Consider the following 16,954-nt stretch of genomic DNA (forward strand, 5'->3'; position numbering starts at 1 on the left):
AATAAACCATTTTTTTCCAAATTGCATGAAATTAAATGGATGATGAGGCTAGGGGAAATAGAGTAAGCCAATGATGATGTTTACTGTTTTGTTGGTTTTTTTCTTGAGGATTCAATGCAAAACAGACTGCGCGACAACCAATTCTCCATGAAGAATTTTATCAATCATCTTAATTCTTTTTAAACAACTGTCAGTCTTATACACTGAAATGAAGAAGTATAATTAAAATATACAGGAATGCTAGTTATGTGCAGGTGACCTACTTGTTAAAGTAAGAACAGCTACAGGTGGAAATATCTTTGTTCTATTTTCAACTGTCATGGCAGCCCCATTTCATGCTAGTGTCATTCTCGTGCCCTTGTGCTTCCTGAGACATACTTTAAGATTCATCCTACTAACTATGGTAATAGTAATAATACACATACTTTTGAGAACAACTGAGAACATTATTATATTGAAGAGATCAGACGCAAGTGTTCTGGAAATTATTTTTAGCAATTGCATGAAAAAAAACCAGATGTCTATTTTTTCTGAACGTTCATTGCTTCCAGAACCTCAGGATTCTGAAACTTGCTTGACTATAGATCCCATTCTCTATTAAACAAGAAAGAAGAGGAAAAGGAGCCACAGGAAAAGGTGTGAAAAGCCTAGAGTATATGCATATATTTCTTGTCTAATAGAATGCTCTTCCCAAAAGTGCAAAATACATAGACAAGTTTTCAGATAAATAGTTTACTTCCTGCATATAGAGCATTTAGCATCTAATAGTAAAGTTAACTCCACATTTCCAGAGCTATACCATGGCTTAGGAGGAAATTTTTCTCCCAAGATGATATTACTGTGACACCATTACGTCCATTTCCGCATTTATCTCCTATGAAAGATGACGACTTTTCAGAGAAGAAAACATACCAGGAGGAATAAGTGGAATAACAGCAGGAGGAGAAAACCAGAAATCTAAAATTATACTTTTTGTTATTCTTTTCAGAAGATATAATAAAGTAATTAGATCTATTAAAAGAAAGTAATATACAAAGTACATTACCACACAGTTTATCAATTACTGGTTTACATGTTTTTTTTCCTTTTGATCTCACCAAATAGCACTGTATGAACATAAATGTATTTGTTAAAGACAGAACAAATATAGCTCTTACCTTGGCAGATTATACAATGGTGCCATTCTAAAGCAAGCAACTACTGCTCTTTTCCTCTGTTTAGATAGCAGCTTATGCCACACTGCTTTTTTTGACCGTTGAGGATGCTCAACCTGTTACATAAAATACATACGGAAAAATAAACAATGTGGCGATGCCCCTACTGCCCGAGCATAGTAATAATAATAAAAATGTGAGATAACAGATAAATCAAGTGGAAAGATAACAGAAGAATAATAGATGGGAAAAAAAATGTTCTAGAAAGAGTTCAAGCGATCAGCCAAATTGTAGAATCAGAACTTAGAAAATAAAAGCAAAAATCTCCCTTTCCTTGTATGATATAGACATTATCCTTTTTTACTGCATCCTACTTATTGTATCTTTTAGGTTGAATATTATCATAATTGAAGCCATGTCTCAGGAAACCTTAACTTTTGAGACAAAGACTCTTCATTCTTTCTGTCTTTTATATGTAACTCTCTACATTGCACACCTCCACATTGCCTCAGACAATACTATTAAAGGATTTGTCTTAAATACAATTAATCTTTTATTTGTAGTATTTACCGTGACCAGCTACAATGGACAGGAATAACTTTAAAAAACAAGAGACAGGCATGGAGGCTTACTTAGGACTAAACTCCTCCCATGAATCTGCATAGCTAGAATGAACAGAAGATATTCCAAATCACTTCAACTACATTTCATAATATTACAGCTCTGTCTTCAGATATATTCTCTTTCTGCATCCTGGCTCTACAGTAGCAAGAGATGAAATTGGGTGTGCTCCTCCTCATCTTTTGCTCTTTAATTTTCTTTTGTTCCACCTTCCATCCTTGTTTCCATCAGAAGAAAATGACCACTGTGGTCCAAAAGAGCAACTGCATGCAACAGTATATAGCCTGACTGGATAACCAGCAATTAGCATTGCAGACTGTGCTACAGATCACTCCTTTCCCACAGCCTATTCACAGTTTTTGTGATTAACTTCACAACTGCTTCATAAGATTACATAATTTGATCTACGCTACACAACTTTTGTAGAGCTAAGGTGTCGGATGTCTTTTGTGGTGGGCTGTCTGTTTGTGGGGGTTTTGTTTGTTTCTTTTACGGTCAACTGTGCTGGTCGGATGATATCTCCTCTGCCTCCCAAAATCATCGGAGGAGTCAATGTAAGTTAACATTTCTACCCTGAAAGACTTGGTGATTCTTCCTTGTAACAAAATAAGGCATTTTATTTAAAATATGTAGTGATGATGATGTTTATGCAGACTCAATATTCAATCCAAACATAGTGATCCAAGTGGACTTTTCTAGTTTAGTGAAATACGAAAAATTATTCAGTTAAATGATAAACACTTAATTGAACAGACTAAAATACTGACAAGCATTCAGTAAAATGGATAAATTACACTTGTAAGATTAAATGGTGACACTCTAAAACAAGTTCCTTCCAAAAGATAAAATATAAATGAAAAACGAAATTTGTTAAGAGAAAGGATAGAAAAGCATTCATTGCAAACGTATTTACAGTCACAAAACAAAGTCAGCACTAATAATTTGAAGTCAGGCAAACCCAAATGTGAAAGTTAGGTAATTAGTAATATCTTCACATCAACTATAAAAGTCTCTATACTTTCCCAAAAGAAATAGCCTCGGCCTACGCAAGCAGATCTCTGAAAATAATAAAAACAAAGAAATTAGCTGTGCATGGAAAGAAAATACAAAGAATGAACTGATCTTTGCCAGTGCAATAAAGAAAGCATTCAGAGTATGTATATATGGAGAACGGAGTATTTGTATATGGAGAGCAAAGGATTACTCAAGACTATCATAAAACCAGACCCAGTGCTCACATATTCATTACCCATTTCAGTAACAAAAGCACCTGAGCACTTGTCTGCAGAAGAAAAGTAAAGCTGTATGGCCAAATTTTCAAACAAATAGGTGCAAAGCACCCAGAATAACAGCAGCCAGTATTTACTTCACTACAAGTCTTTGTTTAAGTCTGATCAGAAGGAGTGATCTGGAATGTTGGATCTGGTATTGCAATGGGAGTCCATCCTGTTCTGTAATACAGTTGGATTGTATATTCTGTGAGACTGATCTTATGACAGAACATGGAAAACAGAAGGATCATACACCTTGGGTTTCACTCCCTTGAACAATTTCTCCAAACTACACAAGCTTAACCAATTTGTATATTTGATGGTATAGCCAGAAATCAAGAAATCAAGAGATTTTATATGCTGTTTGAACTCAAATACAAGAGTCTAATGCTGAATTTTGCAACTCTGTACATGCTAATTAATTTCCCTTCAGCTCGGTTAACTTTGATAAAACCAGGGTAAGAGACAAGACCTTTTGACCCCCACATTTCTAGCTTTCTTCCTCACAGCCATGCTATATCCTTTCAAATCAACACCCATTCTCTTGTCTCTCTCTCTCTAGTAAACGAACCATGATTGACATGGATTTACTTCCACATTCTATCACTTTTTGCTTGCTCCACACATATTCAATAACAGGTAAATTTTAGTGACTCCTCTTCATTCTCTTCTATCACACTGCGTAAGGCTGCTGAACTTGAAGCAAGTCCATATTAAGGCTGGCAAATTATATGAAGATGGGTTGTGTGATGCAACAGCTGGGACACAGGTATTCATATCAACACACTTTGTGCATTCCAAAATCTCTGAAAGTCACTTTTAGCAATCAGGTGCTGCGCAGTGTATACAAGCACTTTCACCAACCTCTCAGATTCCTACTTGACTTCAACCAGTGATCTCATCACAATACGGAACCTTCCTGACATGGGGTCTGAAAACCTGTGCCCAGCTTCTAAGTAAAACCAACTTATCTAATGAGAGGGCAGAGCAGCCTTGAATTCTCAAATGTTCTTTGAAAAGGAAAAAAAAAAAAAAGCCCCGAGCAAATTTTATATGCAGTCAGTTTATAGTCTATGGTGTAACCAGCAGCGTTCATCCCTGTCACTAGGAACACCCTTGAAGTTAACGTGCTGTTTCTTGAGTACATTTCAAAAAAGAAAACCTAGAAAACACAGAATAAGTCTAAAGTGCAAAATAGCTAACAGTTGAGTAAGTAAAACAGGAAAACTAAATTTATCAAGTTTTTGATAGAGTCTTTGATAAAGTTTTTGACTTGTAAAATGTACTGACATAGTGTTGTGGGTTTTTTGTTTCAAAATTTCAAGAATTAAAAATATAAAGATAATTAATAGATTCTTGTCCCAAGGGGAGGAAAACACCAAAATCAAAACCAACCAACAAACACCTAACTTCCAACATTTATTCTTGGTTGACCTATTTCTGGGGACAAGTTCAATCAGAGAGCTAAAGGACAAAATTCTATCAGTGTTAGTGGGAAGAAGGACACAAAATAAATTACAGATTTTTTTTTTTTTAATGAAAGTTACTGTAGTCCAGGTCACATGGGAAGCTCATCTATTTATGCAAAAAGTATTAGATAAAACAATACAGCTTCAAGCCAGATTCTGAAACAAGTTACAGATTCTGCCAGAACTTTCTCAGAAAAATCATTCCTCTACCCTGCTTCTCCTATTTCTTGAAATGCAGCAAGTAATATTTGAGCTGGTCAGGTTAACGCCTTGGTTTGTATTCACCATTGCACCAGCATGATCAAACCTGAGTTCATGCATGCATGCAGTTTGCTGGACCACCAAAGAGTAGTCTTGCTAAAACTTCCAGATTATCAAGAACTTTCTGAATTTGAATGCCAGTTTGATTTTCTAAATGCATATATTCTTGCCCACATTCATGCACACTTTCATACAGATTTTTGTCAAGTGGACATTCTTCTTACAATTTCTTTAACCAGTACATAGAAAATAGCTTTCTAAAGTCATCACTAGAGGAGCTGTGTATCAAGTCATCTGACTGTCCTACTCCATACAGCTTTAATATGCAGCTTTGAACCAGATATTTACGTAGGCAGCTTTAAGTTTCTTGCTACTTCAATAATTCAAGAGTCGCAACTGAGGAAAAATACCTTGGAAAAAAAGGCATTTTTTCTTTTACTCACATTTCATGGTCCACGGACAATTTAATGATTACTTCCTGCTGGCTGAAATCCACCAGAAGGAAGCTAAAACATAGGTATCACTTTCTTAGTCCTTTTCTAAACAAATGATTGTTGGAGATGCTGCAAACACTGCATGATCGATATGACCGCGATATTGGATTACAAAACACAAGGCAAAACACATAAACAGTAACCATCAAGAGAGAAAAAAGAACAGAACATTAATACAGCAGTGAAAGTACAAATGAAAGGCTGAATACTTTTGTTTAGAATTAGAAGCAACAGAATTGGGAAAATGTGTCTAACCTGTTCCAGGTGAAATAGCACATTCGCTATATCAAGCACCCTTTCCACAGTCTTCTCTGGATCTGAGGAATTTTCAGTCCTGTTTGGTAAATCTTTGTAAAGTGCCATCTGCCACCTAATGGCGGGATCCTCAAGCTGCAGGAGAAAGATTTCACGTCACCAAGGCAAAATCTTACAAACGCACCGTCCAACAGCTTACTTAGTACAGAAACTGTTTCAAAGGACAACAGAAGCCCTTTATATGGCTAACCCACACCTTTACATGGCTAGCCCATACAGCGTCCACTACATTGACTGGGAGATCAAATCTAAAGACTGATTTGTGCAGTGTTTCTTGAGAGCTTCCAGAGGACTAAAAGTCTAATAATCATACAAAGAGCAAGTGATTGTGGGTCAACAAATAGCACTGGCACCAGCAATGAACATATTATTTGAGAAAAAGTAATGACTATGAGGTGGACAGGCATAAATTTGTACACTGACTTTCCAGTTATTAAACCAAACAACACTGAAATTATTGCTCTGCTAATTGGAATTCCTTAGTTTTCAGTCATGGAAATTAGACGTATTAGTCATATATATATATAAGTTTTTTCATTTTAGTTTTTTCTATTGTTAGAAAAACCTTATTTTACTGATTACTAGCTTAAAAAATGAAAAGTTAGTTTATGAAAAATGAATTCAAGATGCATTTGCTTATTAGCCTACAAATTATAAAACACTTCATGCAGCAAAATGTTTTTTCTTATTTTTGTCTTTACATTTCATTTTTTCAATTTCAGTGGTCGGTGATTCTCTATTTTACCATTACCAATCTCTTTTTTGGTTCATTTTGTCTCCCTAATGCCTCTGCTAATCAACATTGATGCAACACACTTTGCAACCATATTTTTGTGCCAATGACGCTGAAGAAAAATGCAAAGGGTAACCCATTTTACTGAGAGCTGGGACCAGTGATCATTCCTGATTGTGCAATTTAGATTTAAGTCCCACTGGCCTGGATTTCTAGAGCATTTAGGAGACTAAACCCTACAGATTCAAATAGGGCTAAAACTCAACACTTACTTTTCTAAAACATCTTTGTGGATCCAGATTTCAATTTGTACCTGAGACAATAATGCTAATTCACCTCCACAAAACATCTTACGATACACCATTTACTGAAGTTCCAGGAATGATTATAAACTTACACAGTCGCTCAATAATAGCTTATTACAACCTAGAAAGCCAGAACTGACAGGCATTTCTTCCACATTTCGGCTTTTCCATTTCTTAACAACTGTCACATCCACAGTCTTTGTGTGAGCATTTGACCGGATCATCATGAATGGATAGTCCACAAAAGACTTTTTAATCACAGCTGATGTCTTTTGATCTGAGGACTCCTCACATCCTATCAAGGTACAGCTTTTTTGTATAGGTAGTTTTCTAAGGGTATGAGTAGTTGACATTTCAAGGTGTGAATTAGCATGGCTGGAAGAAGATTTTGGTGACTTGAGCTTCATCCATGTCAAAATGAATGCAAGTTTCGTCATCAATTTCTTGAAATAAAAGGCTCGGTACTGAGTAACAGCATGCAGGCATGCAAGGAAAGGAAAGACAGAAACAGGGTGAAGACAAATGTAGACACAGGTAGACAAATGCATGAAATAGACACCACAACATTAATAGCTAAAGATTCAGAAGGATGATTCTCAAACAGTGCAGTTTTCTAAAGAGAAATCAAGATAAATTACATTTTTAGCTCTAACATAAATGACAGAACATGGTGTCTGTGAGTAGCAGTAGTAGTTAACAGAAAACACCATTTATTTGAAGAAAGAACATTGCTATGGTTGGAAGAAAACCAGCCTTTCCAAGAAGTGGTATTTTTCCTCTGTTTGGAAAGCCACCTTACACAAACACCATTTATACTAAGTTACATATTAATTCATAACTTCAAACAAAAATTTAAATTTATAAGACCATTTGGCCTATGTTCCTTTTATGTCTGACTGAATCAGACAAAAAGGGTAGTGTATGCATATAGCACAATGGCATCATTTTTCTTGACTGTATCAAACGTGTACTTCATTCAGTCAGGAAAGTGACTGAAGACTAATGATGTCAGAGAATTACAGAATAAATTATATTATACTTTGTAGATAACTACTGAATTTAACTTTTTACATTATACTTTTAAACAGTTAAGTTACACACTTAGGTTTAATGTGAACTCTAAAACGTGTCAGTGCTAAATGATTCATGAAAAGATACATTTCAAGGCACTGAGAATAAACTACTTAGCAATAGATAACAAATCGTAATAAAGATAATAAATACAATAATAAATTGAAGTTTTGAAGTCCTAGAAATGCTGTATTTTGTCTGTAGTTGAGTGACTACTTTTCACATAGAGGTAAAAACCAGAGCTCTTCAAAGCTAGTAAAGCACTATGTGGATAGCTATAAAAGGAAGGTAGCTATAATAGTTATTGAGCTTTGCTAACTATGCCTTATGCGGTTCCCTTTCAGAATGCCATCTTCCACTGGGAATTCCTTTTACAATTAGGAAAATCCAAAGTCACTGCTGAAAAGTTTGCAACTGGAAAATTTGTCAATGTGTACTTCGGATTAGCTAAGATTACTTCCTTCTTAACTATCAAGGCACTGTGAAATTTCATCAATGTAAGAAATTTGAAGGTACTTTTATTCTCATGTGTTATAAACAGAGGAGGTGATATGTTGCTGAACAATAGCAAACTTTTAATTGAAGCAAAGGAAGTTTCTGAAGAGAAAGCACAGATCAAAGTATTACGAAATATCATTACTCCAAGGCAACAAAGCAGTAACAGACAGAAATCTCTTCCTAGCAGTATGCAGAATGTAACCCTAAAGAAACAATATAGAAACCAAAGATGAAGTATTTAAAACAGGAGGGCAAGTGATGAGCAGCATGAAATGCCAGGCAAGACTTAAAACTGCATGGCTCACACAATGACAATATACACATACTAAAAGTGTCAGAATAGAAATACGTATCTTCATCATTAAGAAAACATTACTGAAGTTGACAGTCAAAATCACAACACATTTAAGGTTTGTATATTCATGGCATGCACATTGCTTAAGTACTGTTGCTCATGAAGATCTTCATAAATGCTGTTTTCTTCCTTGTACTTTACCTGCGTGGTTTCTTCTGCTTCTCAGTATAAAACAATATTGACTATATAGGCATAAGTATTTTAAGCTTTTTTTAGGGTTTAACAAAATCTTGTTTTCAGTGGTAAACTTTTCTATCTGCAATCCCTACAATTTAAAGCTATTGGGCTTTTATTTGTAACATTTTATGAAAAATGCTAATTGTTATCTTTGCAAAATGATGCAAAAAAAATAAATCTTCTTGTAAGCTCCCAGAAACCCCAGCCTCCACACAATCTTGCTTGACATTGCAGTGATATACAGAAAACATAAGAAGGGAGAAAATTAATCTTCAGATATCATTCAGGAAGAACCATCCCATTACCAAGTCATTTTAAAAAAAAAAAATAACATTTATTGCCATGCACTGAATTGCAGTGGAATCTAGACTTCTAGATGATTCTTAAATACCCTTTCAGAAAAACCAGACTTACAACTTGCATGTTTATTCTCATTTAATGAGCACAGGAAATACTGGTTCGTTTTTTCCTTGAGGTGAATAAACCTGGGGTGGGGGAGGAGGTAAAGGGCAATTCTAAATAAAGCACCATCCATAGGTCTGATTCCACCTTCCTTCAATAGAGAAGAAACTTACATCATTTTATTACACTTCCATATTATGGCTTCTTTACCATTATTTGAAGCATTAATAAAACAGTTCAACTACACTGGGCCAGTTCCGGACTTTTTCCCCTAGAGCTATTCACCTGGCACTAATCGTAATTCGATAACAAAAATGTACACCTTTTACAAAATACTTTTTTCCCTGGCCTGAAAAACAGGAACAAGACTGAAGAAAATTGAGATTTTTCACTTCACAGAGCATGCCAAAGTGGCAGCTTCCTTTTCCTTTACACTTCAAACTGATATAAAGTAACTTTGAGCATTTTGCAGATTCTATCCCAAATAATAGAAGGTAGAGTTTAAACATTGATAGACCTTGCTTCCACCTCCAGTTTCGTATTAATGGTGGGGATAGGCAGGGATTTGAAGGGACACATGTTATTGTATATAACGCATATATAAACACATTAAAAACTTAACATTTAACAATTGACATGAACAAGTTACTTGACAGAAGAGAAAAAGGGACAAGTTATTCTAACAAACCAAGGCAGGTTGTCATTATATGGCACCAACAAATGAATTTAAAGGAAGAAAAATCATGCAATCATGCTATGTTTAAAAACTGCATATAGATTACCTTGCCCTGGAGATGAAGATTACTGCGGATGGTATCTCGTACTTCATCTTCGGTATCTTTCTGTCAACAAATTGCAAATCATATAAATTAGGAATAGAAGGTAATTAAGAGAAGATATTGTTCATATAAATGTCAACCTTGGGCTTAGTTCAGATGATGAATAAAACTGACAATGTGGAAGACTAAGGAAAATCTCAGTGGAAATATGTCTTTTTGTATCAGGCCAGAGCTAGTCATAGGCAAGCTCACAGGAACAAGTTCTGGATGGCACCATCCATATTTGTCTACAGTAACACACTAAATGCAAGTATGAATTAAAATTACTAGTATATACATATATATGTACTTTAATCAAAGTTTGACCAAATGAAACCAATACCATGAACGCATATTTTTTTTTCTTATCCTGACAATATAACAGACAACACGGTCTTCTCTGATTTTATTTCTTTCTTTTGAATATCTTTTATGCTGTATAAAAGTTCAGTTCAGCTGTCCGAAGGTCATATAACCTGCCAGCATGTATAAAGTATCATAGCTTGAGAAAGGACTATATTCCAAATTACAATCACATTATTGAACTGTGAGTTTACTCCCAAAAGAATCACTTTTAAAACAGTTTATCCCTACAGAAATTCTTGCATTCACATGAGAGTGATCAAAAGGAATTAGTTATGATATTGGACATAGAAGTCAGGAAAAAGTTCTTATTTAAATTTCCAAATTCAAGCTTCATAAAGTATAACTGATCATTTAGAAAATAAGTATGTCCAATATGAAATGCTTTACACTCTGAAAATTAGAATATTTAGATTCCTATCTACCATAGTCACCCACTGTGTCTTTATATAAGAAAATTATGGTGTTGAATATTTCTGTCATGCTGTAAGAATGAATATGAGGTGGAAAAAAATTCAAAGAAATTCATCAGTAAAATATTTCTACCTTTTAGAAGTGCAAAAAGAGCACCTACCATGCTGAATCGATTTTTGGCCAGTGCAATTAGCTCTTGGTCTCCAGGAGCACAAATATTTAGGCCAATGGGAAGTAACCTCTTCAGTGCTGCCACAATGAGAGAGGTCTGCATAGAGTACCGGTCACCTTTTCGCTTCATCTTCTTCCTCTCCTGGTCAGAAACTGCTGCCTGCAGCAAAAAGCAACGATGAAAAACACCCCAATATTAAATCAAAGAATTGCACTAGCAACTTTGTACTTGTCTCTGGTTTGACAATGTCCTTACTACCTATACAGCTGCATTCCTATCCAATGGAACTGCCACTATATCACCGCCAATATTTTGCGCCAATATCTTGAAAGTTCACTGTGTTTCTCAAACAACTACCTTTTGATTCTCAACCCAGTGTTTTCAACAGATATTGTTTAAAAGAAAAAAAAAAAAAGTCCTCCTCTCAAGTCTTCCTGTCTCCTTCCCCTCTGCAAAGAAAAAAATACAAAAATCTTTACGCTACCTTGGACATCTTAGATTTGGTGTCACTGATAAGGAAAGACATGTTGTTGATTTCATTTTGTACCACAAAGTTCTGCTCTTCCCTTTTGAAATTCTGGAAATACATAGAAGATCTCAGTTAAAAGCACTTATGATATATGAGAAATCTACCTAAAAAACCCTTTACTAAAAATATAAATTACCTGGAAATTTGTAAAATCCCCAAGATAAGACACAGACAGGAAAAATTAATGGGTGATCAGTAATGGTCTTGAATTCCAGCTTTATTTACATGGCACAGCTATGGGGGTTGTGTGTTTAGGATTTTTTTTTTTTCTTCTGTTAGAGAGAAGAAATATTTCTCTGGCTATGAAACAGCTATGATAAAAATCTCAGTCCTCCTCTAATTCAATATAAAAATATTGTCTGGGTTTTCCCTTAATAGTAAATCATCCATTCAATTTTTTTCCCCGTTATAACTCCCACTATATTTAGATACATAAGAAACTTCAAATAAAAGATTGAACTCATGAATACAAGCAGTTTGATAATTCAGTATCTATGGACTGTGGAACGAGTTTCTGTGCACAGCGATGTTTATAATAAAAATTACAGTCAAATTCAAGCACAAGTACACAAATAATAAGGCATCTTGTTTCCCAAACTTGAAAGAATTGACGTTATGGCAGAAAAGAAATTTAATATAGACAACAGTCCATACAGAGATCCAATGCCTGAACATATTCAGTCTCTTTTAGTTTTTCTTCTTTTTGTTCCAGTATTTACATGAATCATGTTTTATTTTCATTTAAGCACCATCAGTGATGGTGCCCGATTAGATCTTAATGCAGACCCCTTAGTTCTTGCACATGAACACCAGAGGAATTAGACTTGAGAACCAAGGGCAAATTTTGTAGAAGTGGAATTAAGAAGAAATCTTTCACTGGTAAAATTTATGAAACATTAAACGCTATCATCTAGGAAAAAAAAAAAACTTATTCAGATAATTACTTGTAAGATAGATTTGCTACTTAGAACCTTGCTCTTACAACACTTACTGACTGTCCTTCATTTAAGCCAGATACAGAGCTAGGCTTAATAATTGAATTATATACCTTTAACTTTTATTAAGAAAGCCAACAGGATGCTGGGTTGCATGAACAAGGGCTTCACCAGCAGAGATAAAGAAGTCATTATCCCACTCTACTCAGTGCTTGTCAGGCAACACCTGTAATACTGTGTTCAGCTTTGGTCCCCACTATGCAAAAAAGATGTGGACGGGCTGGAGAGGGTCCAAAAAAAGGGACAGAAAGATGATAAAAGGTCTGGGAAGCCTGCCATATGAGGAAAGGCTGAGAGAACTGGATTCATTCAGCCTTGAGAAAAGAAGACTTAGGGGAGATCTTATCACAGTGTTCCAGTGTTGGGTGGCTACAAAGACGACGGAAACTCCCCTTTTACAAGGAGTCACATGTAAAAGATGAGGGATAATGGGTACAAGTTACTCCTGGGGAGATTCTGATTGGAAACAAGAGAAAAAAATGTTCACAGTGAGAACAATCAGCTATTGGAATAATCTCCCTGGGGAAGGTGGATTCCCCAACATTGGACACTTCTAAGACAATGTTGAAGTTGTCAAGAAAGGTTGGACTTCATGACACTTGATCTCCCTTCCAAGCTGGTATTCTATGATTCTACGATTAAAGAAATACAAATCTATACTGCAACACAAATTAAACAACTGTAGAGCTACACATTTCCTGCAGGAAACCCTTGTTCCACTAGTCCTGCTGAGGACCTATCCACGTGTTTAATTGTAACTCTGCCTAGAGGCTTAAGCAGACAGACCATACAATTTAGGAAAATGGACTTTAATGAGACAATTAGTACTAATTTAGTAGCCATACATCCTGGTTATAAAAAGGCTTTGGGGGTGAAAATAACTGATTGAAAAAAAAAAAAAATGCTACGGACACAGATCTCAATGAGCTTAATATATATTAAAAACCACCCCAAAACCCCCCCAAAACAACTAACAAACCAGAATTTATATGAAAAATATCTACAATCAGTATTACTATGCTATAAAAGACCAAACAACTCCCCTAGCTAACCAGGCATTTCCTAAGTGTCAGAAAACTGAAAGACATAAATACCTTCCCATTTGCAGTTTCACTTCTGTCATTAAATGTGTTTTCCCAAATATAATCACTAAGTAATTGATTTGCCTACTAAGAAACCTAATTAAAACAAGTATTTACCTAGGAATTACTTACATGAGACTTTGACCAGTAAATGAAGACCTCAGCCACCATGCGGAACAATTCTTCTGCTTCAGGGTTGGGCTCTTTCAGCCATTTTGCCCTAAAATTTGGTAAAAGGGTGGAAATGCAGATGATCCTCACTGGCTTTATCCTTTGAAATCAATTTTCAACATTTTACAAGGATACAAGCCAACAAAACCAAGCCTGCATGCTTTTAATCCTTTCTGGTAGCAGTGGGTTTTTGATGTCCTATTTCAAAACCCTTAAAATCCTTTTACGTTAGTCCTAGGTCTAATGCAACAAATTTGGATTGCAACTCTTTTTTGCTTTTCTTCTGAAAAAGACCCCAGCTCCTCCTAAAAGTCATAAAGCATCAGCTTGAGCAAATTCAAGTTTGGCAGGCTGAATAAAAGCTACTTTAATTCAGAGCTAGGCATCAAGGGATAAGAGACGGTATCAATAAACAGGAAGGTTTTACGAGACTCATTGACCTATTCCTCTCCACATACCTGTTATAGTCCACAAATCTAATCAACAAAGGGTAGAAGGCATAGAGGTCCCGTGCCAAAGTGGTGAACTCATCTAGGATGAGCAGTTCAGCCTCCGACATGTCACCTCTGCCTTCTGCTCTTAGATGTTCTTCATCCGATACAACCACTGCTGCTTTTTTCTTTAGCTTATCCATCAGTGGCAGGAAGTGTGTCTTTAAGAGCTGTGGCTTCGCTTTGCTTATGATGGGCTGGGAAAACACTATTTAAGGCAATGAATATTTTAATATATACCTGGCCACAAAATATAAATAAAACCTTTTACCTTTCCCCTCTTTCTTGGATCCTATTTTCAGGCTACAGAGTAAAATCCTGCCCCCATTGAAATCAGCAGAAGTTTTGCCAAGAATTAAATGTGGTCAGGATTTCACGTGGTCAATTCACATTGTCACTATGAGGGCAGAAATTACAACTTCACAGACTAAGCTTGCAAGATCATAAAACTTTAAATTCCTCTTTATTGGCATCCTGTCAACATATTGTTATTTGCCATTTTTATTGAGTAATGTAGAAGTTGTTTAATGATATGTATGGGTGGATAGCTACATAGAGCACAGTTTTCTCAGCCCCTGGCTCCTCTTTTGAACCTTTCTTTTTAGCTTGAGCAAAACAGAACTGGAAAGCAAGCTCTAGTTATGTGCAAACCTATTGAAACAGCCTGCCTTTATTTCTTATGCACATTAGGACACTGGAAGGCTGCGTGTAGACAGAGATGAAACTGATTCCACCATCCATCCACCAGCCATTTGAGGCTTGTTAGCACAAGCTTTTTGCAAATCTACTCATAAAAATGAATATGTAAATTAGCACTTCATCTGGGCCCATCAGTGCAAAATTTGTAACATATCCATTAGATTACAAAGAATTTTAGGCAGTTACCACTTATCCTTAGAGTGCATTACATTACTAACCTCCAAAGACTAGGAATCCAGACTGCTACCATGAACGAAATTACTACTACAATAAGTACTGAAAAGTCATAAGAAAGCCTAATTGAAAAATTGAATTCACAACACTGAAGTGACTTTTCCTTACAGATTGTAACAGAAAATAAAAATGGTCTAACTAACTATAGTCCTTTAATTCAATATACTGCAAAATGCCTATGTGCATATTCTGGGGAAAAAGAAATGGTCTAATGTACTACTTATATTATTTTTTAGGAGACTAAAACATACTGTTTACACTGCTCTTTCTTTATACTTATGATTTCTGGTTCATGAAGATCTGTTATTGTTTAAAAACATAATAGTACGAGTGTTGTTCTGCTGCAGCTTTGACAGGGTAAATACAAAGTAATGCAGAGCGCGCGCATGTGTGTGTGTATATATATGTATATATATACACACTCTGAATATACACACACGCTTCCTTGTTTATTTATTTATTTTTACATCTTACCTGCTAATCTCTTCATCCAGGCTCCTTCATCAATACCAAGGTTGTTATAGATGATTTTCAATATGTTACCCAACAGAGTGTTCATGTGCTCTGATGTCAAGGCTGTGCAACACATTTCAACCTTGTCAGGGTTGTTTTCTGGCCCATGCTCCCACCAGTGTGACATGTAACTACACAGCATAGGCAGTATTACTTCCATGATATGTGGCATTTGTGTGTAACGAATACCAGATTCTGCCAGTTCCACAATTTCTTCCATTAGCTTCACTAAGGAAGGAATATTTGGGCAAACCTCTTCTACACTGGTAGGCAAATTGAGAACTATTGAAAAAACAAATAAAAATCAAAAAATCAATAAACTAAGTCATAGAGGGAAAACAAATCTGCTATTCTGTACAGCTTTTGGTTTTTATTTACATTTATGCCCTTCTGGTCCATGGAAAAAAAACCCAAACACAACAATAAAAAGCAGGTACTTTCATACCATTGAGCAATAAACCATTTACATATAAGCCTCAACAATAAAACTTTCTACAATTGAAATAATTCCTATATGGAAGCTTCAACAGTGTAATTATTACAGAATTAATTCAGAGAAATCAGATGCAGTTTGTTATATTCAAAATAAAACTTAAATTTCCATATTTCTTCTAACATAAGCCTTGCAGGTGAAGAAACAAATGGATATAATGAAGTATCTCTCCACAACACATCAAATGAGACCTGGAATGTTACTAGAAGAAAAAAAAAAATAAAAAATCATCGCCTGGCATAATGAATAGAGCAGATTCTGAGAAACTGACTGCTGGAGGTGAATTTCTGGTTGTAAATGTTTACTTTTCAAGTTATTTGAATTATCAATTCCTTCCTCTGAAAAGGCACTGCAGTTGCCTTCATTTTTGGAGACAGTTTCATCTACAAATAAGTATCTGTAGGCACAAATATTAGTTCTTGAACGTCTAACATCCTGACATACCTGTACAATGAGATACACAGATATCTATATAATGAAAATTTAGCCTGTAATTTGTGAATCCAAATGTTTGTACCGACATAGCCTAAGGCTACTCTTTTTCCAAAACCAGTCTCTTCTGCTATTTAGACCCAAATACATTTTACACAGCCATCGCAGAGTCTCCTTAAAGCTTAATGCAATTTTTTAAAATTAATTCAAATTTCTGTTAAAAATCGATAAAAATCTAGCTGATTGTCTTCCTACGTGTATTAAAATAGCTAGAATATATATGGTAAGTAAGCATGGCTGTTGATATTTTCAAGATAAGATACTAAAGCTCTTTGAAGAATAAATCTAGTATACACCCTTTTTTAAAAACAAAGGTGAAGTTATAAAATGAATGCCATTATAAACTGGCATCTTTTACACTG

General features: G+C 35.4%; 1 protein-coding gene across 9 annotated transcripts in view; it reads right to left on the reverse strand.

Annotated features, from left to right (window-relative positions):
• RYR2 (ryanodine receptor 2) overlaps positions 1-16,954 on the reverse strand; it is a 422,851-nt gene that overhangs the window by 70,179 nt on the left and 335,718 nt on the right. For 5 of the 9 annotated variants that reach the window (XM_074580040.1, XM_074580039.1, XM_074580036.1 and 2 more), the window contains 8 exons: positions 15,569-15,889; positions 14,129-14,369; positions 13,632-13,719; positions 11,378-11,470; positions 10,882-11,052; positions 9,909-9,968; positions 5,526-5,660; positions 1,158-1,270 (listed from right to left, as the gene is read on the reverse strand). In XM_074580040.1, the coding sequence (XP_074436141.1) occupies positions 1,158-1,270; positions 5,526-5,660; positions 9,909-9,968; positions 10,882-11,052; positions 11,378-11,470; positions 13,632-13,719; positions 14,129-14,369; positions 15,569-15,889 (1,222 nt within the window). Of the gene's footprint in view, positions 1-1,157; positions 1,271-2,796; positions 2,834-5,525; positions 5,661-9,908; positions 9,969-10,881; positions 11,053-11,377; positions 11,471-13,631; positions 13,720-14,128; positions 14,370-15,568; positions 15,890-16,954 lie in introns of all 9 variants that reach the window. The other 4 variants (XM_074580034.1, XM_074580032.1, XM_074580033.1 and 1 more) reach the window with 1 other exon arrangement.

Source organism: Larus michahellis, chromosome 3 (assembly GCF_964199755.1).
Source record: "Larus michahellis chromosome 3, bLarMic1.1, whole genome shotgun sequence".
NCBI lineage: Eukaryota > Metazoa > Chordata > Aves > Charadriiformes > Laridae > Larus > Larus michahellis.